At 42.5% G+C, this 21706-nt stretch overlaps 1 protein-coding gene across 1 annotated transcript in view; it reads right to left on the bottom strand.

Annotated features, from left to right (window-relative positions):
* plxna1b (plexin A1b) overlaps positions 1 to 21706 on the bottom strand; it is a 199802-nt gene that overhangs the window by 50781 nt on the left and 127315 nt on the right. The window contains exons 6-9 of the mRNA XM_027147335.2: positions 21237 to 21360; positions 14138 to 14291; positions 13597 to 13696; positions 8878 to 8992 (exon numbers count right to left, since the gene is read on the bottom strand). Coding sequence (XP_027003136.1) covers positions 8878 to 8992; positions 13597 to 13696; positions 14138 to 14291; positions 21237 to 21360 — 493 coding nt within the window. The remainder of the gene's footprint in view (positions 1 to 8877; positions 8993 to 13596; positions 13697 to 14137; positions 14292 to 21236; positions 21361 to 21706) is intronic.

Genomic DNA, 21706 nt, shown 5'->3' with positions numbered 1-21706 from the left:
CTCATATTGCCCCTTGTTGACTGCATGATAAGGATGGCCGAGCAGGCCAAATTTCACATGCACAACCTAAACGAAATGTCAGCTAAACCCTTAACTGAGCCACTTGTCGATGTATTAAAACATTTTAAGGGAATGGCTGTAAAATATCTCGAGATTCAGCAGAAATGCGTCCCCAGGTAGCTGTAATGACTGTGCCGAATTCCTGTTCTGCAAGCTGTTACTCTGGTCTGAACGTCTAGCTGTCATCAAGGGAAAACTTCCTAAACGATACAACTTCGACTCAAGTCAGCACTTCCACAATATATGCAAAGCAGGCTTTGTTGATGTGCGGTACTGCCTGTGGAAACTACTCCTTAGATTAATAGATGTTTCGCGTTACGTAGAAAGCGTTTGAGTGTTCAAACAGCAAAGTGGAAGTAAATTGGACCTGTGAGTGTTGCATGACGCAGAGTTGTATTTCTCTCGACAATATTCTTCCTTTTCCTATCATGATAAAAGCAGACAAAGGTCCCGCGTGATTAAGCAAAGATTGAAACTGATACGTCGGAATAAGCTTAATGAAGCAAATCTGACATTTTTTACTCGCTGATCCGGCTTGAGTCATTACGATGACTCGGCTAATCTAATAACATCATTTAAATGTTAAAGCCTTATTATGCAGTCAGTAAATTAATAATTTAGAGTGAAACATGCTCTGGTCAAGTCGGAGGAGAGATGAACCGTCTCCGCTCTCTTTAAGGGGAACGTTACGACCGTGAGACAACAGATACAGTGCAGGGACGAGAACGGGAGATAGAATGACTAATAATAGCACGGGAAAGAGATGGATGGAGAGAGAGGGACCCACAGAACGAGAAAGAGGGCCACAGAGAGATGCAGGGCAATTACACTGACATAGTCCTTCAGTAACCACAGCATCACGTCTCTCTCTCTCTCTCTCCGTTGACAGGAAGTGTGACAGTCTCCGATCCTCTGGTTTAATTATTCAAAGTGGATTAGACCTTCAGTTCCAGCTGCCTAATGCATCCCAGCAATGAATATTGCATCTGAGAGAGAGCGAGAGCGAGAGAGGGAAAGAGAGAGAGAGGATGAAAAGGAGGTGAATGAAAAACGGATGGGGAGAGAAAAAAGTCAAGGTATAAGAAACATGAAAGACAAGAAACAAATGGTTACAGCATGGAGGGTAAAAAAAAAAAAGAAACGAAAGAAGATGGAAAAGAAGAGACATTAAAAGAAGAGACATTGCATGTGGCTTTGATAAAAGAAAAAAGAGTGAAGTAAGGACAAAAAAGCCTTTCCCAAGGAGCCATAATCAGTTAGTCAGATGACACATGCTGCGTCCAAATGATCACTGTTAAACAGGACACGAGGTCAGCTATTCTCCGTGTCGTTACCTGCATGCTGAGCCGTACACATTTGTCTACATCTCCCACCTTCTTCCTCCATCTTGCCTCTCTGTGATCCAGCAGTTCTGCACGTTCGTCCACTTTACCAGAACTTCCCTGCCTCCACAACTCTTTACTCTGCCGCTTGCCAGTGTCTCTCCTAAGCCCTCTCTCCAGCTCGCTCTCAGTCTGTGGCTATTTTCAGGAAAGAGGTAGGCAGATGAGAGAGAGTCTCTCATCTGAGAGTGGTGAAGCGAGATGAGGAAGGACGCATGCGAGAGAATATGAAGATCAAAATGAGTGGCGTGTCTAAAAATAAAGATAGAAGACAGCTGCTTGCATGGTGCAGGTCCTGAATCGGTTCTGGCTGAAATCGCCCACACCGGCTTTGGGTACCACCGAGATCTCAGGCTGCCGCAGAAAGAAACAAATTAACAGGCATGATCCTGCAGAGGGACATTAGCGCAGCGGACATCAACTAGACAACCACAATCCAGATGTAGACAAGTTCAGATAAACTTGGTGGAAGAGTAAAAAATTCCCAAACATCCCAAGTTTTAGTAACGTACGGTGGAAAACATCCGAATATATATGTTAGCCAGGATTAATTGTTAAGCCTGGGTGAAATAGGAGCAGTGTAAACTGTGAAACAAAAGAACTCGTGATTCCTTTACTCAGAGTTTAATACAACCCAGAATTAACTAGTTCAATGTGAAAGTCTTTAGTTTCTGTTGGAGCGAATCTTAAGCAGCTGCCAACACCAACACAACTGGAACCTTTGCTACAGGAACGAGAGGCCAGCGGAGATCCAGTTTCTCTTGTAGTAAAAGATCTGGTATTATGAACAGGGAAAAATCATAAAAAGCCGATTCGCGTCTATTTTACAAATGCCACATTGCTCTACAAACCTCAGGGTTATTAGGTGTTGCGTAGACTAGTCGTTTAACGCATAGCTGTGTGGATATGGACGAACCAGGCCGGGGGAGAAAACAGAAAACCTGAATTCTTTTCAGACAACTGTACACTACGTCAGTCTGGGAGAACCTGGCTGATGCTGCAGTAGACACAACATCCTCTATTCATTATAGTTCTCTCAGTGAGTTAGAAGAAGCGCCGTCAGCTCCAGGAGCAATGAATTCGGCTGAGCCACCGGGTCTTAAGCCTTGGTAACTTCTCATTTAGCACTCATTTATTTTTTTGTTATTTACACTACAGTCTGAGAAAGGCATGCGATTGGCTGTTAACTGAAGTGAGGTTTGATGTTTGTGCTTTTGTTTACCAAGATTTCAGTGCAACCTAAAAATCTAACCAAAACCTAAACCAAACATAGTGATGTCACCCCTATTTGGATGACTATGAAAACAGACATGCCAGTAGAAGGAAATATCTGGGCTGCCCCGTTCCGAGAAGAGTAACCATTAAACTTGCAGTGCTGACTTTCTAGAAGGTGCTTTTAAAGTTTTATTCTCATTCCTTCGCTGTCTTTTGCAGCGGCTCGTCACAGTCCGTCAGCGCTCCAACTGGCCTGAGAGTGGCGGCTTTCCTACCCAACGCCTCCCTTTCCCATTCTCCTCTCCTTCCTTCGCTCCTCTGTCGTTGATCTCTCTTGCTTGTTAGAGCAGTCGCGCTCCAGCTGGCTTGGGACAGCCACTTCTCAACCATTGCACTCGTCTGTCTCGCCTCCTCCTCCTCCTTCCTGCCCCCCCGTCCTACTCACCACACACACCCCCTTTCTCCCTTGGTGCGGTCCACCCCTCTTCCCGAACATTTGGAAAAATAAATGGCGTCACTCCTATAATGTAATCTCCCTTTTGTTATTGCCAAGATGACATTTTGCCTAGTCCACCGCTACACCCCCCTCTTCCTCTCCCACACACACTCTCACACTCACTAGTTTTTTCTCCCTTCCCCACACACACACACCCACATCTGGACTCTATTAGAATAAATGGGGAGACTCGTTTCTCCTTCATACTTCTGGGCGCTCAAAAACCCACTGAATTATTGGAGATTCCCGCGAGACTGCCGAAGATGGGGTGAAGAGCGACGTCTCCATGGCGACCAGGCGAATCTGCTCCTTCTTCTTTTTAGCTCCTTTTTTCCTCCTTATCTCTGTTCTTTTCTCTTTTACACTTTTTTTTAAATTAAAGCAACTCAATTTTCAGCGCTAATGACAGAGACAGAGGGAGTGAGAGAGTGTGTGTGAGAAAGAGAGAGAGAGAAAGAGAGAGAGAGAGAAAGAAAGAAAATACACAAGAGTGAGAACAGGAGAAGCAGACAGACAGAAAGTGGGAATGATAGAAGTCAGCTCCATGCTGTCTACCCTCTCTTCGATCTGTTGCTTAATTTGCTACGATGAGAAGAATCCGAAGGGCAAATCAGTGCATCCTCCATTGTTAAAAGAGGCACAGATATAATGGCACTAAATGAGTGGGGGCCTGAGCGCTAGAAATGACTGCAATTAGTTTCATCTAGCAGCAGGAGTGCAGAGGAGGAGAGCGAAACACGAGAGCAGAGACGAGATAAAGGAGGTGGAAAAGAAGAGATACAGGAGGAAGTGCGGGAGAAGAGTAAAACTCTTTGAAGATGCACATAGTGTGAGGAGACTGATATATTCCATCCATACCTCTTCTCGCCTGCTCACCCTCTGGCCCTTCAGTGTAAGCTCTGCTTCTCTCAGATAAGACTCCGTCTCTCTCACACACACACACACACACACACACACACACACACACCACTCATCTCCACAGGGGGCATCCCCCCCTCTTCCCCCAAATACACAGCTGCAGTGTTGCCTGTAGGGAGTGGTGTGAGCGTCTGGGTTAATGCCAGAGTAAACACGCCGAGCTGAGGAGTTCATGGACAGAAGAATTCACACCTCCACACACACAAACACCCACATGCACATGCACAAAAAAAAAAATAAAAAATTACATTCAGCACGAACCTTTCACTTGGAGGAAACGAGAGAAAAACACCCTTTTGGACGCCCACGCTCACTTTCTTTTCCGATTCCGTCATCTTTTCTTGCTTGTTCGCTTGAACAGCGTGCACGCAGTGTTGAGCTCCTTTGCCCTTTCCAGGGCGCTATAATGCAACGCACGGAAATGCATACTAGCCGCACCGATTTTTCAAAGCGGTCTGTGTGCGCGCTCGTTGTAGTGGTAGTCAATTATGCAATTTGTGAACTATTCGCACTAGTGCAATCAAATGTACCATCTGCCTGAGAGTCTACTCAAACAAAATGCAAGAAAGGTTAAGCTGGGAATCAAATTCAGTGCCACCGTCACTATTTGACCTGACAAAACAAGTGGGTTTTTTTTTTGTTCCCCAGTAACAGAATTCAAAAAGACAGAAGTAGTGCACAATTATTTCTGGATAATAATGCTTTCAGCCTCGCAGATCACAAAAAAGGTCCTTAATAATACTAGCTTTTAAACGAACAGCAAATTTTAGTATAGATACATTCAAATAAATCCAGCGTGACTAGAAAATTCTCTTTTTTCATTAGAAAAAAGAACAGTAATTTGTGGTGTCAGGAGAAGGCAAGAAATTGAATGAACATGTGCATATTATTATTAAAAGGGGTGTATTTTGTCCCACATGTGGGGGCTCCTGAGAGACAAACGGTGTAAAAAACCTGGCCATGGATGACTGACTGAACTTGTGATCTGCTGGCAATGCTGGAGCAATCCATGCAGGGTAGTCTGAGAGAGCAAATCTGCCCATGCTTTGTGGGAGGTAAGGATAATGTTATTCTCTGACCTGTCAATCAGGGGGACGCTAATCAATTAGCACCTGTGAGCTCTTGTATGCAGAAGACACAGCGCTTTCCTACAGCGTTCAGCTGCACTGTGAGAAAAGATTCGCAAAGACGAAGTGACTGTTTTTATGTATCCTGCAGGAAGCACATGCTAGTCCAAGCTGTATGCTAGATGGCTAGTGGGTAGAAATTGGTAAATCACTACAATGAATGGCAAACCATTGGCTTAGGGCAGTTTTTCTTTTTAGTACCAGTGCTACGTCTTGCAGCTTTAATGCATAGCTATGATTAACCAGCAAAGGTGAAGGCTTTTTGGAAAACTATCCCTGATCACTTATAATACTGTGAGTGTTTGATAAAAATGAAATTACATTAGTGATCAAGCCATGAATGTTTGTTTTTATAACCGAACGGCTGTTCATCTAAATTAAAAAAAATACATTTTTCAAATATTAATTAAAAACATTTGAAATGTTAGTAGCTGACCAGTGGGATTTGATTTGCAGTGCATTCCTTCACCATCTCTGCATGTGCCGAATGCCTTATTATGTTTAGCAACAAGCATAAGGGAATTCTTAGAAAGCATACATTCACACTCTTGGGCTGTGACAGAATGGACCTGCATTCTAGTAGATGGTTTCATGTTGTGGAAAGGTTCAGTCAAAGAGGTTATTTTTCCCCCACAGTGGTGTTTCACATCAGCACTTTTGAATAATGCCTCGTGATGAACTCGTCGTGGAACACGGGAGACGCGTCGGATTTGGATGACGTCTGTCTGATCATCATTTTTAAAATGAGAAACACTGTCACTTCACTAATCAGAGCAGTGGGGGTGCATGTAATAAACAGCATGCAACATTCAGCCCTTCCTTAGCGTCTGTGCTGCTACAGGCTTTCCCCCCCCAGTACATCATTCAGTCTGTTAAAACACTTTCCTGGGTCTGCCGACCTGACGACCCTCTGCTATAATCTCTATTCCTTGCCTCAAACACTTTCACTTATTATTTTATATTTACCTCAGGTCAAACATGTGAAAAACCAAACGTATAGAAGAAGCAAATATTTTCCCTCTGTAATAGATTCGAATGGCAGAGCGACATGTGACAGGCTCTGAGTAAATTCCACTTATGACAGTGAATGAGTGTGTGTGTGTGTGTGCTGGTCCTGACCTCCTGAATACTTTCTATAAGCAGCAGCATGTAAGTCATTTCTTTACACTGAAACTTGGTGAAAAATGAGACAGCCCTGATTCTGATTCCTTCGCCTTCTCTCGCTTTTCACTCGTCAGTGAGCACGCTGCACAATCGGCCTTCGTGCTCAGGGTTTTTTCCCCCAGCATGTCCGGCTGAGGAAGAGCCCGGCGCGCAGCCCTGTCACCTGAACCAATTACAGATGGGCCGATAGCTCAGCAGCCATGCTTTGTTGATAGGGAGCTTGAGAGTTGTCAAGTAAATCCGAAGAGCGGAAAGAAAAATTGGAGGAACGTGGATAGAATATAAATGGGGGATTGCGGTATGGAAGAGTGAGGGAGAGAGGGACGTCTGAGTTAGTCATTCTTTAAGAGCTCAGAACTGCATCGACTAAAGCCGAGCTTCCTGTCAGAGTTCATTTGTTCGCTGTCTAAGCGTGGCTCGCAGCACGGCAAGCTAAATATTTTCAGCAGCCGCAAAAACACGCCGACACACTGGTCCTAACGCAGTTGGTGGGGGATTATGAGGGGTGCAGATAAGTACAGCCAGCGGGGGGTAAGTCTGGCTACTACATGAACCTGAATTTAAAAAAAAAAAGGGAAGCACAGCAGGAGCTTATGAACATTATCAGAGCATGTGTGCGTCTGAGTGATGGATTAACTTTGCGGCTAGCCGGTCATCTAAATGACATGACGTGCAACATCTCCGTATTCAGGTGTGATTCAAAGGAGCAACCTCGAGACAGGACCTTGGAGACGAACGTGCTTGTGTGTGTTGTTCTCTGGTGCAGTCTGGGCAACAGACAGCAGCAGGAGAAGAAAAGCCTAGGCATAATTGGACAGAGGTTTTATCCCCTCTGACCAATTAAACCAAAGCTACACACATACAAACAACCAATCAGAGACCTCATGCCAAGCTGAGGTGATGAGAGTTTATAACGCACACACACAAGTATACACACTGGGAAATATCATATACCGTCACGCACATAAGTGAATGTTTGCAGTGATGAGAGGACTGGAGCAGAATGGTGCAGAGATCAGAATGGTGCAGTGGCTCAGTGTATGTGTTTTTCCACCAGCACTGTGCCGGAGCCAGAGCTTATCAAGGGAACCAAAAAGGCTTTTTGTGAACCGGCCAACATTTCCCCTGATTTAAGAGCTGTTGCAGATGTAATTAGATGTGGGAGTTTACTGACAAAGACCTTAAAATATTAACTGTGAATAGTTTTACAAGTACTTTATAGTTCAAGGACAAATCTGTCAATTACATCTGCACACAAAGAGTAATAAAGTAAAAAAAATAAAACAAAAACTTACCTGTGCAGTTTCTCATATATATATATATTTTTTACAATAAATAAATAATATTTCTGAAACGGCCCCACAATGTACATAGCATATTTTAAAGTAACCTGGATGGCTGGATGGATGTATTGTCCTTTCCACCCTGAAATGCATTAAATATATATGTATTGAAATATTTGTGATGTGCAAAGTGATTCTAATGGCAGTTTGTTGGTTTACGTTGAACATTCATTATTTGTGTCTACAGGTTGTGTGATGCTCTGACATCACAGTGGAGACAGTGGCGCAGTTACAATGGCGTTTAATAGGACAAAACAAGCCTCACTGCTATTTTTGAAAAAACAAAAGAGGAGGAGCTTATTTTCTCACTCTCAAATTTACAGTGATGTTCAATGTCATATTACTGAGATATAGAAGATGTGGTGACAGCAAGACCTGGATTAAAAATGTCCATAATGCAACGCAGCTACATGGTATAACAGTTGCGCTGCATTACAGCAGAGACTTGGCTCAGCTGACGAGCATGATGACGTTTACAGCAACGCTAGCTGTTTAGAAAGCTGAAGACTTAGAACATTATATGCTTTGGGTTAGATTTTAACAGATGCAGATGTACCTCAGCTGGACAGATTAAAGCACTAAAGTGTTGTGTTGAAGCTTAAACCGAAAAAAAAAAAAATATAAAGAAATCTGGGATGGTGTTAAATATCCGATAGTTATTAAAATTGGCCAATGTTGTCCTTTAATCTGAACCAATCCTGAATGATTTAGAAGTACGAACACTCTGAGTAAGCATGGAATGGTCCTAGATTAGGCACTGACAAGGATCATTAATATGATAGGTTAGACTGTGTGGCACGGCTGCACACTTTCAGTTAACAAAATGGGTTTTCCATTCAATCTCCAATTCATTTATTATGTTGTTTTTTTTTTGTTTCAATTTCAATGCTTTCACTGCATAGTAAGAGTTCCTTTATTCCATGAGGAACTCGATTGTAAAACCAGTGCTGCTTCAGGGATGCAGATTAACATTCGCAACACCCATACCTGTTAATAAGCGCTCCAACCTCCAGCACAAAGGGTAGGAGGTGTGAACTTGCACTTAGTTTGTAGATCATTAGCATTTACCTGTAAGTTACCGGGCCACAAAACCCCTACTCAACAGTCACCACAGAAGTGTTTCATCATATACACTGCGTGATAATACAGTCATGTCACAGGAAACAACTCACCTCAGACATGTTGACCCGCCCTTCCTGGAACGAGCACTCGTTTGCGTTCTGCGTGCACAAGTGACGATATTTGCACCAATGACAGGGGAAGGAGCCGTTCACACATGACAGGCACCTGCACAGAGTGTTTAGGGAGACGCAGACATTAAATTAAAGCAAGGGCAACTATACTAACAGTGAGTAAAGTGTCAACTGTCCTTTCCCTGCCTTTCTATTATGAGTAAATGACTGTCCCTGTCTTTCATCCTGTGTCTTTTGCCCCCCCCCCCCCACACACACACTTTTTCTTTTAAAGGCAACCTTTTTTTTTTTTTAGTGAAGCTGCTCTTTCATCCCCACACAAAGATGAGCTTTCAGTAAGGCACCCATGGTTTAGAGAGAGACAGAGACGAAGAGACTGATGACATGAGAGAGAAAGATCAAATAGTGTAGGATTTCCCATAGAGAAAGAGAGAGAGAGATCTATTGAATAGTATATAACAGGTTTTGAGCTGTGCTGATTTCCCCCCACACTCAGACGCACACAGACAAAACAAACACGCGCACAACCCCCGCATCCACAGCAATCTGAGTGCTTTGGCTAGAAAAGCTAAACCGTTCATTTAGATTAATCACCTCAGCCAAGCGATTTGTTCACCCACAGCCATTAAATGAACATTCAGAACAAAGACGGCCGGCCACGTAATTGAATCACATGATCCTCTTAATTGACCAATCTGCTTCTGTGTTGAGAGAAGCTGCCCAATTAGATGAGAAATGGTCGGTCAAGGAAATTATCCCTGCTTCCCAATTCAAAGTGAGCAATTTATCAAAGAACACTTTTTGCGATGTCCGACGCTGTTTATTGGTCGAGAGGGGATGGGGTGTGTATGTGCATTTGTGTGTATTAATAAGAGTGTGCTTGTGTTTGTTAAGTGGCCTCCCACTGAGGCTCCATTTGTCTCTGTGTTATTAGTGAATCTCTGCTGAACCAGTCACTTCCATCCATCCAAGAGGGTCAGGGGACAAATCCGAAGAGCCAGCCAAGATTTATTAGAAATGAACGACGCACATGCATACACACATTTACTTACTATACATTATGAAGACCATCAGTTGACGATTATTAATCAAATGAATGCTAGGCTACACCTTAATCTAACCCTAATATTAACCTCCGTTACCAAAAGAAAAACTATTTGCCTCTTTTATCTTACAGTTTGTTAAATGCAGACTGCAGTGTTTTGTCCCTTCGAGGTCAAATGTGTCAGATATTCCTATTCTTAAGGGTGTTGGATAAAAATCCTGACCCCATACACCTACACACACATAAATCATCATTAATAGGTTGTGGGTTATTTGTTTAACATTTACAAATGAGAGAGGTAAAAAAAAAAGGAAAAAAAAAAAGCACCAGTTTTAAACAAACCAACCACTCAACCCACATATAGGACAATTAGCATTTAACACAATTCATTCTCCAAACTGTTTTCTAACTCCATTTATTTGGCTTTTTGGGGAAGAAGAATAACCTCAAGCCTATTCTTCTGTTGTGCAGTTGAGCATTGTGTACCTGACAAATAAGCATGAATGAATTGGGGAAAGAAAGAAATTCATTAAATAAAATGTTAATAACCAAATGAATAAATAGACCACCTCATTAAATGATGGACAGTTAAAATATAAATGGACTGGAAATTCAAAATGTATCCCAAATATTAAAAATGAACGCATCATTAAACCATCAGCTATGACTCCTTTAAAATTGCTCTGGTTATTTCTCATTCTATCATTTGGGTTGGCATTTAAATAAGCAGCACCAGAACTCTCGACAGGTGACAAGCTAAACGGAATAGCAACAAAACTAAACCTGAACTAAAACATGGGTAAGAGAAGTAAAGACAGCCCTAGAATTTAAAGGGTCACGACACGGCCAGTCAAATTAGCCCTGTACAATGCTGTAACTAATGCCTCTCAGTAGCGAAGCGGGTTTGCTTAACACTAAGCACAGTGTTTATCTGTGTGCCGAGATTCTTCTGAAGCCTTTCTGACCTCAGTCATGAGTTGATTGTATTATATTGCTTCTGGCATATGTTTTTGTTCTCCGATTTGTCTGAGCCTCAGTGATACAGCAGACCTGTGTTCTGTCTAGTTCTGCAGCATCCCAGTGAAAAGCTCCTGCTGCTTGCTGTGGGGATGTGGAATTTCTGTGGCGGCTCTGGCCAGTGAAAGCACCATGACTAGCAAAAATGTACTAATATTTGCACAAGAGCCGTCTTACTTTTTCCTTCATTTCCTTCAGATTTAAAACTAACCATGAAAAGCTTATTCTTATTTTTCCAGCCTTCCTAGTAAGTTCCCAGTTTTCTGTAGTGCTGCTGTCTTGATTATCCACTAGCTGATTACTGTTTTCAGCTAGTTAACTGTTCTGACTGTGATACTGACACTTATTTATAATGATCAGTCCCTCCAAGATTTCTCAGAGGTTTTTTGATTGTTGAGGCCAAAAATGCTTGATTATGCTGCAGCTCTTTTTTAAAAAAGGTCTGTGTGCCAGCTTTTTTATTATTATTTATTTTTGGCAGAAAACTACTTGAATTGATGAAACTGCAAGCACAGGAATCCTCTATTAAACTACTACCACTGATGACACGCATGTAATTGCTTTGTATGACTGTACTCATGTTCGACCTCCACTGCAATTGCACCTGAATTATGGCAGCACAATGTCTTGAATACGCCACCACACTACACTGCACTACACTACAATGTCTCCTGCATTTTCATATTTGTGTAGCTTTGAAAAGAAGAACTAAAACTGCACTTCGCTGAAAATGAGTTGGAGTGGTGGACATGTCCCTCCATGTTGCAAACATCTGCTTCTTCCCTGGATGATGTGCTGGTGGAATATAAATCTTTATCCTGTTGTCCGCCTGCACATCTCCTTCCCTACAGGGTTTAATCTGGTGCCTCCTCTGCATCACCCTGGAGTGTGTCGAGCCCCATCACACCTACTGTTCCCACAAGTGCCAGTCTGAAGTGAGGGTTAATTTTTCTGGAGCTTCATTTCAGTCACCTCTCTGAACCAGGTTCATTATAATCCCCTCACGTCGCACAGAGCTCTTTATAAGCTAAATTCTACTAGAGTCTGGCTTCGCTCTCTTCCCCCGCCTTTATTCTCACTTCCTTTCTGAATTCTCTTCTATCATATTAAAATGGCCGTGCTGCCCAGGCCTGCTCCGCATGTTACCAACAGCAAAGACCACAATGCACCTTGACTACCCATCTCCCCAACCCCACTTTCACTTTCATTACACAGAGCTCAGGCTTTTCTTTCCAGTAACTGATTTAAAGTGAGAGGGGAAATTGTAAATTGCTGGCAAGTTAAATGGCAAGTGCTCTTAAGGGAAGTGTGAGCGTGTGAGCGCGTGCTTTCTCTTACACGTGCCAAAAATGTGTTCGCGTCTCAAAAAGCCCTTTCCAGGAAGTAATTGCCCCCTCATTGCAGGCTCTTCTTCTTCCTCTTTTCCACTTCCATCTTTTTCTCCTTATCTTTCCCTTCTTGAATCCAGGCCTCTCTCCCCTTCATTCCTCTTCCACCTTCCGTCCCACCTCCAAATCACACGGTGCTTTAAAAGTGCGCCGTGATTTCAAAAGAGCGCATTTTCAGTGCAGTGTGTGAGATTTGGAATGAATTGAATGTGTCTTCTGTAGGAAGATCCTGGCATCCTGTGCACTCCATAATAGCTAATGCTCAGGCATATACAGCCACGGCTCAGTTTAATTAAGAGACGATCATGACTGCGTGTGATTTTCCATTTCAGCGTCTCTCATTTTCCGACCCCCTCTCCACCTCACCCCAAAATGGCACCGCTCCAAATTAGATTAATATTAATATGCAAATTTATGGCATTTCCAAGTGCACAAGACCTCATCAGTTGAATAAATAAAAGGGGTTCTGTGTGTGTGTGTGTGTGTGTGTGTGTGTGTGTGTGCGCATGTACACGACTCCACTGCCTCTTTTCTCTGATAAAATAAAAAAAAAAAAGGGTGAAATTCATGCAATTTCTATACCTTTCAGCTCAGCTTAAAAGCGCACCGTGTTTATACTTTCAGTTCACACACCAATGATAATGAGTGCATACAAATGTGTGTGCACATTTCTGTGCCCTATGCTGTCCCTCCCTGCCTGACACACACACACACACTTATCTATTAGAGAGAGTATTATATGACTTGGATGTTGCGACACTGCATTTTTTCAAGAACGTGTGTGCGTGTGAGAGAGAGAGAGAGAGAGAGAGAGACTGTGTCGGATCCCCCTGGAGACAGCAACGGGTCTCATCTGTCCTGCAATGAGACACGACACACACCCCAAGAGAGCCTGAAACCATCTGGACTCTTACAATAACCCTCTTACACTATGCAGCAGTTACATCGCTGAATGCGATTTAAAACACTGCCACGGTAGGACAAGCTTTCTCGCTAAACACACTGCATTTCCAGTACAAATGTTCATTTAATGATTTTTCTTGCTATTGCTAGAGTCAATATCCAGATTTCCATTTATCTGTCTGTACAATTATGCAGCATTTTCTTTTTACCATACCCTTTCTTCAGAGAGAGTCAAATACCTGTCAATCATCCTAGGTTGCCATGGTTACATAAATTTGATCCCCTTGGGTAAATTTGAAAGGGGGGGGGGTTTAAGGAAGGACAGTGAAGAAGGAGAACACTTACGATTTGTGGACAGTGCAGTTGTAGAAGACAAAATCCACACTAGCAAACTTCTTTCCCGTTTCTTTTGACTTCAGGTAGAGTTTCACCACACGTTTATCACCTGCGGAGAGCAAGAGAGTGAGCGCGGGTGATGGAGAAGAAGAAAGGTATCTAGGCAACGCATTGTGCTTCCTTCCCCCGTAGCAGGGCATTGGAGTGGTAAAAATAGCCGGCTTTGATTGTGCTATGATTACCGTGGATGTGATCAAAATTGCACTGTAGGATCCTCACATAATCAAAATAGCCATCTTGGCTGAGACACCACTCTCATATTGCCATAGAGACAGTGAGAATAATGCAACTATTAGCCACAAATCAGAAAAAGACTAGAAATTGTGCTCGGTTTCAATCTTCTACCTTCACATTTCAAGATTCAGAGCATGAGAATTTTAAAATTTGGGATTATCTGTTAGACATTTTCCCCCATTTCCATCTTTTTTATTCCCAAATGTTGCCTTTGGATTCTCTCCTGATGCCTCTTTCTCTACATACACACACACACCTTGGTGGCGAGTGATGGGGATGAGCTCCTTAGTGCTGGGGGAGAGGCAGTAGATACGAGATCCCTGTATCCTGGCTTCAGTCTCCGTGTAGTCTTCAAAAGAACAGTTCACGCCTGCGGACAGGTCCGGAACATTCCGTGCTTGGAGAACCAACTGGAGAAGCAGAAAAACACTGAAAATTAATCTGAGAAATCGGTATTTTCTAGCTCTAAAACAATGTTATGGTGCGTTCAAGTCATGCTGGAAAAATCATATTCGGAGTTCAACACACGAACGCCACCACAAAGTCGTAATTACGAGTTACGGCGGCATGTCAGTCAGGAAAACCGCCGGTCTCCATAGATGTGTTCTGTGCGCCCGGTACGTGCGGCTAAAAATTATCGAACACAAGTAAATTGTTTACATTTAATTGAGAAAAGTAAAATCTACACCATGCTACTTATGTGTATTTCGCAGTGCCATGTCTTTGTCAGGCTACCTGCACAAAACACAATAGCTCTGTATGATTATAACATGAAATGATAAAGTTATCAAAGGCTTCATAAATTGATTAAAAAAGAAAAAGAAAAAAGAAAAAGAAAAAGAAAAAAACACCCCGCTTGTATATAAACAAGCATCTCGTTAGTGGATAGAAAAACAATTAACAACAGATCACTCTTGTTTTTCACCCTCTAAGATTTCATAACAGTGTAATGACTTTTGCTCTAACATCACAGCCTGTTTCACCCAGAAATCAGTCACATTATGGAAGGAAAAATATAATACGATTCCCATTTCACATTTTCCTCATGTCATGTCTAAATTCAGGATTTTGTGTCACTTTTTTCCATCTGTTCAATATCTCTTCTATCTGCGTCTGTTCAATCACACGACCCAGCATGCCAAGGTATATTGTAAATCTGTATTGCGAGCTCCTGAATGATTGTAGGATAGTGAAGTCTGTGAAGATCTACCAGCCAATCTTAGCACAGGAGGCTATGGCACAGTACAGGGAGCGGGGGGGAAAATGCATCTGAACAAGATAACTTTTCAAGGTAACAATTTAGTTGAACAATGCCGGCGGAGCACAGCGTAACCGAGTGTGAGGAAATACAAAAGAGCCCAAGCTAAAGGTGGTGTTTTTCACCGTTCCCCAGAAGAAGAAGAAGAAGAAGAAGAAGAAGAAGAAGAAAAAACTTTGGAAAAAAAGCAAGTAGCCTGTATAGGAAAGGAGAAAAAAAATCTGTATATTTAGTGGTGTGCAACCAGAGGGACTATGAGAGTGTTATTTGGATCCAGCACAAAAGATTGTAAAGAAGCCTTTCCACTCCAAATAGATAAGCTGCATGGCGTCTGCTTTCAAAAAAAAAGAAGAACAACAGAAAGCACACTGAGGTGAGGTAGGCTAACTGCAATGTTACAAGACAAAAGCTCCAGTTATAAAAGTTTCTTTATGAATGCATCAGACTACAAATATAAATAGCACAGCTGGTTTAATTTGAAGAACTCCTGCTTATTCTAGCAGGCTTTTCAGCTATAGTTCTCAGAGCAATTACGGAAAATACCCGAATGTCTTGTCACTGAAGCAATCCGTAGTCTTCAACATAATGCTAATCGGAAGAACCCTAGCAAAACTAGTCTGTTTCCCCCGAACAGATATGTAGCTTCCAAGCAGCAGCTTACAGCGGTACAACTTTAATTTGTAGCTATATTCTGCACTGGCTAGCAAAACAGCAAAAAACAGAGTCACCATTTACTATTTAAGATCAGTCCAGTTTCTGTTTAATATAAAACCACATTATCGCCGTCATTCAGCATGCACGATTTTTAGCATTGCATTGAAATGCTAGCTCTGACGATTAGCACGTCGCTGAGGTGAGCCCGCATGTGTAACAACAGTTAAATGAACTAGTAGTGTGTATTTTAACCAGATTCCCCCTTTCTTAAGAAAAAAATAATCTACAAAGCACACAGATGTGTACGGAACTAGTGTGAAGTGACCCGGGGGTCTGGGCGTCACTCATTCATTGTCGCTAAACATTCTGGTTAGAGCAGGATCGTTTAGAAATACGGCACTAATGTGTTCACATTTTTCACGATGACAGAGAAAGTAGTTCATCTAGGCTCAGAAATAAATCTTGTGACAGGACAGTAAATGCATGTGTAAGCAATAGTAACAGTTTTGTGCGCTTACAGCAAACGTCTCTGGAAGGACGAGAACTTTAAGGGCACAGATTAGTTTAGCTGAGAGCGCACGTGATTAGTGCATGTGCGCACGTGTTGGGTTGGACAGGCTGAGATGATGATCTAATAGCAGCGACTTTCCTCATCAGTCTCACACCGTAGCTGGACAAGCCAGTATTATGAAATGAGATTTAAACAGGAGATAATTCAGATTAAACCATGATGCAATGAAGCCAGCGACATTAAAGAGTGATCTCGAAGACAGCATTAAATCTTGCCGACATTAATAAACCAGCTCTTAATAATTAATTATTTAAACAAGCAGGAGTCTGATTTCATCAGGTTGCTGAGTGCGCTGAACTCAGCAGCGCGCCATGTTTTCCTCCATCTGCCTGTTTACGCTTCCTTTGTTTTTCCATTGCCTTTTGTTTTCATCATCATCAACTCAACAATAAACCTGAAATGCCCTTTGACGACTAAATCGAGAATGACTGAGGAGCTTTATTTGGGCTCAGCACACAACACTGTCGCCTATGCTGCTCCTCTAACCGGTTCAAACTGCACAACTAAATGCGTCTAATTAACTCACTCGAGCGGCGGCGAGTTATACAAGCAGTGATCCTATAGCGAGCACGGAGCAGTGTAAAGCCAGGTTAATGATACTTCTAAACTGAGGTGGGGAAACAGCTCTACTGCCTTTACACTCACAGCTGCTCCAGCAAAAAAGGGTTATTCAAACACTTGATAGAAAGTATAGCGGATGAAATGCTTAACAAAAAATGACTCTGGTGGAGAGGACGGGATTTAATCTAAGGCGGCGTTCATCAGAGCTCAATTTCTACCCTTAAGGACGAGAGACATTAAAGCTCTTAAAAAAAAAAAAAAGAAAAAGAAAAAGAAAAAAGGGGGCAGTAGATAAAATTGCTGTATATGAGAATCCCTTTAGAGGCTATAGCACTGTGGAAATCCTCAGCATGGCCACGGAGCATTTGATACAGAGATTGAGAGATATTTGTGGCTCGGAAACAAAGATTTCAAAAAGTTATATCTATTGTATTGGTGAAATATACAGTTATAACATGGAACCGTTGAGTTCTCAAATCTGTTTGGTCCAAAGTGCTGCTTTATTCACATTACAGCTTTATTTAATGTGTTATAATTTCTATAGTCACTGATAATTCATAGGATGTGTATTGCTGACGTTCTACTTGGAAGTACTCCATGACATCAAGAGCGTCAAGATAGCAGTGTACAGTAGCTTCTCCTAATTAACTTAAAGACAGCAAAACTACTGCTAAAAATAAAAGAATAATGTACATCAGGTGGGGGGGGGGGTTTCACGGTGGCTTAGTGGTTAGCACGTTCGCCTCACACCTCCAGGGTTGGGGGTTCGATTCCCTTCACCGCCTTGTGTGTGTGGAGTTTGCATGTTCTCCCCGTGCCTCGGGGGTTTCCTCCGGGTACTCCGGTTTCCTCCCCCGGTCCAAAGACATGCATGGTAGGTTGATTGGCATCTCTGGAAAATTGTCCGTAGTGTGTGATTGCATGAGTGAATGAGAGAGTGTGTGTGCCCTGTGATGGGTTGGTACTCCGTCCAGGGTGTATCCTGCCTCGATGCCCGATGACGCCTGAGATAGGCACAGGCTCCCCATGACCCGAGAAGTTCGGATAAGCGGTAGAAAATGAGTGAGAGAGTGAGAGTACATCAGGTGTGTTTTAGCTCTACATATTACAGCGTAATTAGATTGTGTTTTGTGCAGGCAATCTGCATCTTTCACTGTAAATGCTTAAATGTTCACCAGTTTGCTTGTATTCAATAACTTGCTAACTCGATTCATAAATTGTCTTTCCACCATGACTTCAACTCACTATATATATAGTGTCATCGATAAGGTGGCGTCACTTTGTTTTATTTCCCCACCACAGGAGAGGACTTCCTGTTCTCACAAAACTATCACATGCTGTTTGTTTTTTGTCTTATTAACTTTCAGAACAAGAATGTGATCATAAGAGAGAGAGAGACACACACACACACACAGAGGGAGGGAGAGAGAGAGAGGGAGAGAGAGAAAGACACAGACACACACACACAGAGAGGGAGAGAGAGAGAGAGAGAGAGAGAGAGAGAGAGAGAGAGAGAGAGAGAGAGAGAGAGAGAGAGAACTAACTTGTCTTGTGGATGTTCCACTACATTAAATTTAACCATAAAAAAGATTTTTTTTTTTAAAAAAGCTGTTTATTTGGAAAATTGTTTATTAATGAATTAAAAAGTGTACGTGCCTGCACATTGCTGTGGTATAAACACATCACAGCACAGAATGTGATGTTCTTAAAATAATCAGCTTTAGGGTGTGAACAGTATCTTGGCTTCGTCTCTGAACTGCTCTTACAGCAATGTGCAACAAATTTCAAATGAGATCACTTGCAGCTTCAGGAATGTTTCTCTCGGTGGTTACATTGCATTAAAAGTGACCCTGAGTCTGAACTCATAATAAAACCAAAGGCTCTATAAACTCTGTCTTAACACCTACAAGCAACATACCCCATATGTTGACGATCCTCTCCTTGAAGTGACCTTGAAACATAAGTTTATTGGCTTTGTTCTGCTGTGAGTAGTCAAAACAGTCTCAATATTGTCTCTTAAAAGGCTCACAAAAAGGCCTCCACTAGCTCGCTTTTATATCCATTTATATGTGTATAAAAGATGAAGAGGAATTCATTTGCGTGTTTATCGCTAGTGTGGGTTAATTGTGAGAAAAATCACCGGAGGTGTTGCTCTAACACTCGGATCGGTGCAGACTGAGCGTATATATATCTCCGGCTCGGTCTGAGACAGCCTCGGCCATCGCGAGCACTTATTCCTGACTTTCGGAAGATCCATCAAGAACCACTTTATTTTATCATTCTATCACACAAGCATAACACTCCCAATGAGACCATTAATGGATGTGAGGTTGTGCTGGATAGGTGCCACGCTCTACAGCCCTTAACAGAAGTGCACTGGACTCCACGAGCTCCGAATGGAAAGATCCTAGAGAACGAGACGGGTTGCAGTACACGGGTGTTATATCTCCGCCGCAGGGTGCAGGCAGAGCACAAACTGTCCTTGTAATTTTGGCCCGATTTTGACGAGGCAGTGGCAGTGCAATGCGATGCAGCAGAGTCTCAGCAGGTTGCGCTGCCCTCGGTCATTTCTGCCGGTGGTGAGGATCAGCAGAACGAGATGAGGCCATTCCTCTCTTTTAGCACACCACAATTCAGTGACTTTGCAGACACTTCAAAGAAGACATGGTACATCATTAGTATCAAAGTCTTGCCCATATCCTCTACTGCTAAAGGCAAGGACTCAAGGTGTTTGTGTCTGCGTGAGGCGTTTCTATAAAAGCTTTCCACAAATTCTCAGTATCAAAGTCTTGTACAAATTCACTGCTGCTAGAGGCAAGGTCTCAGTGTGGTGGTGATGTCTGCATGACACTCCTTCTACAGGCTTTCCGTTAAGAAACACACTGTACATCCTCTATGGGACCAGTCCTGAGCTTCGCAGTGCTACAACACTTCGTCTTTCTCTTCTGGATGGAAGAAGCGCTGACTTCATCGAAAAAGAAGTGGAATATGTTGTGAGGCCAGACGGAACCGTCTCGCAGGCAAACGGCACAGGAACCCGCAGGTTTAAATTAGCGATACCGAGACTCGTTATGCACTTTTCTGAAATACAATGCAGTCTGAAAGTAAATGAATCACAACAACCTTTGTACTTTTGATTCCATGGAGTGCATTATGTGCTGGATAACAGCATGTCCCAGATAGTTTATACTGCTTCTACCAATTTAGGTCAATTTAAGCTTCTCGGGTAACACTACTTTTATATTTCAGTGGGAGGAACAATGGTGCTGCGTTGTACGTTGATATAAAATACATAACGTATAATGTAATATTTAGAGTTCTTACGGTATCAGGTTTGCATGCTTACTCAAAGTGTATGGACGATTACCTTACGCTGACTATTTCAAAATCTTTAAGGTCGCCGGTAATACTCGAAGGATTAACTGGCATCGGATGTGGTTTTGGGTCGGTGTTGATAGACAGACTACTGGGGATTCAGCATGTGAAATATATAAGACAAAGGATTTCTAGCGTGTTTGTTTGCATTGTCCAACTGGAACGGGACAGTTGTTGCATTTACTGCAATAAAATTTCCCTTTTGCTGTTTTATAAACAGGACACAATGTGTGGATTCAGTACTACACTGACTGCACTGGGGGACGGGTAATTACAACAACAACAAAGATTAGCAGACTGACAGATCGACTGATTTGAACCATATGAATTTTCTATGATCGCATACATTTATAAGCCCTCAACACTTAAGACAAATGAAAAGAATCATTTTCTAAATCTGATTTTCTGCATGTATGGATCAAGAGTTTTGATGCAAGTTTAAGGGAAAATATATTTGTAATAGAATTATGAGGAATTCTATACATGTTTGTGTGTGTGTGTGTGTGTGTGTGTGTGTGTGTGTGTGAGTGAGAGAGAGAGAGAGAGAGAGAGCACACACGAGTGAGAGAGAGGGGGCTAAATGAAAGGTATGCTGCTAAAACAGCCCCTCTGACCCCCTATGGTTGAAATGAATTTATGGGGGTTGCCAGTTAAAGCTCCATATGTTCAGGTGACCTACAGATATCATGTGACCTATTAATGTACAAGCTCAATCAAGCGCACTACAATAAACGCTTAGAGTAAAAGGTCACATACGACATTAAAATGAGGTGTATGTAGCATTCACACGTACATTGTGGAGACACTCTCACCTCTGTGATTTACTAGGAAAGAGTTAATTGGTTTTTTTTTGTTTTGTTTTTTACGCATGAACATATAAGAGCAAATTCAACTCCTTCCTCTTATCAGCCCTGGTCTGAATGCACCGCTTCTCACCTGGACTTCAGACATGGTGACAGAGATGTTGTTGGGTTGAACAGTCAAGTCGACGCACTGGTCCACTCTGGAGGCAAAACGCCAGGGTTCATCTGCCCGCTCACATCGGTCCTTACGTGAGCAACTGCACAGACAAATACACAATACACACACACACACACACACACACACACACACACACGTTAATCAGTACACTGTAATGTCACCACATCACTCACTCTGAACGATGCTTGTATGCCTGAACAGGGCTTTGATTGCCTCCTGTGTCCAGTCTAAAGAAATTGACAGTAATTTTTGTAGATAACACTTTCGCAGGCAATAACTTTCAGAACGTCAGGCTTCCAAAATGTCAGCTTACAGGCAAAGCGTGACCTCATTTAAAAGCGGGCGTGTGCATATGCTTCTGTAGGGTTCAGCTCTCTCGAGTTCCCATCTCATTTAAATGCTTATTGCAAATGCTACAGGGGAAG

The sequence above is a fragment of the Tachysurus fulvidraco genome, chromosome 5 (genome assembly GCF_022655615.1).
Source record: "Tachysurus fulvidraco isolate hzauxx_2018 chromosome 5, HZAU_PFXX_2.0, whole genome shotgun sequence".
NCBI classification, from domain to species: domain Eukaryota; kingdom Metazoa; phylum Chordata; class Actinopteri; order Siluriformes; family Bagridae; genus Tachysurus; species Tachysurus fulvidraco.
Note: the sequence above shows the minus strand (reverse complement) of the source record. Positions and strands in the feature narration are given on the sequence as shown.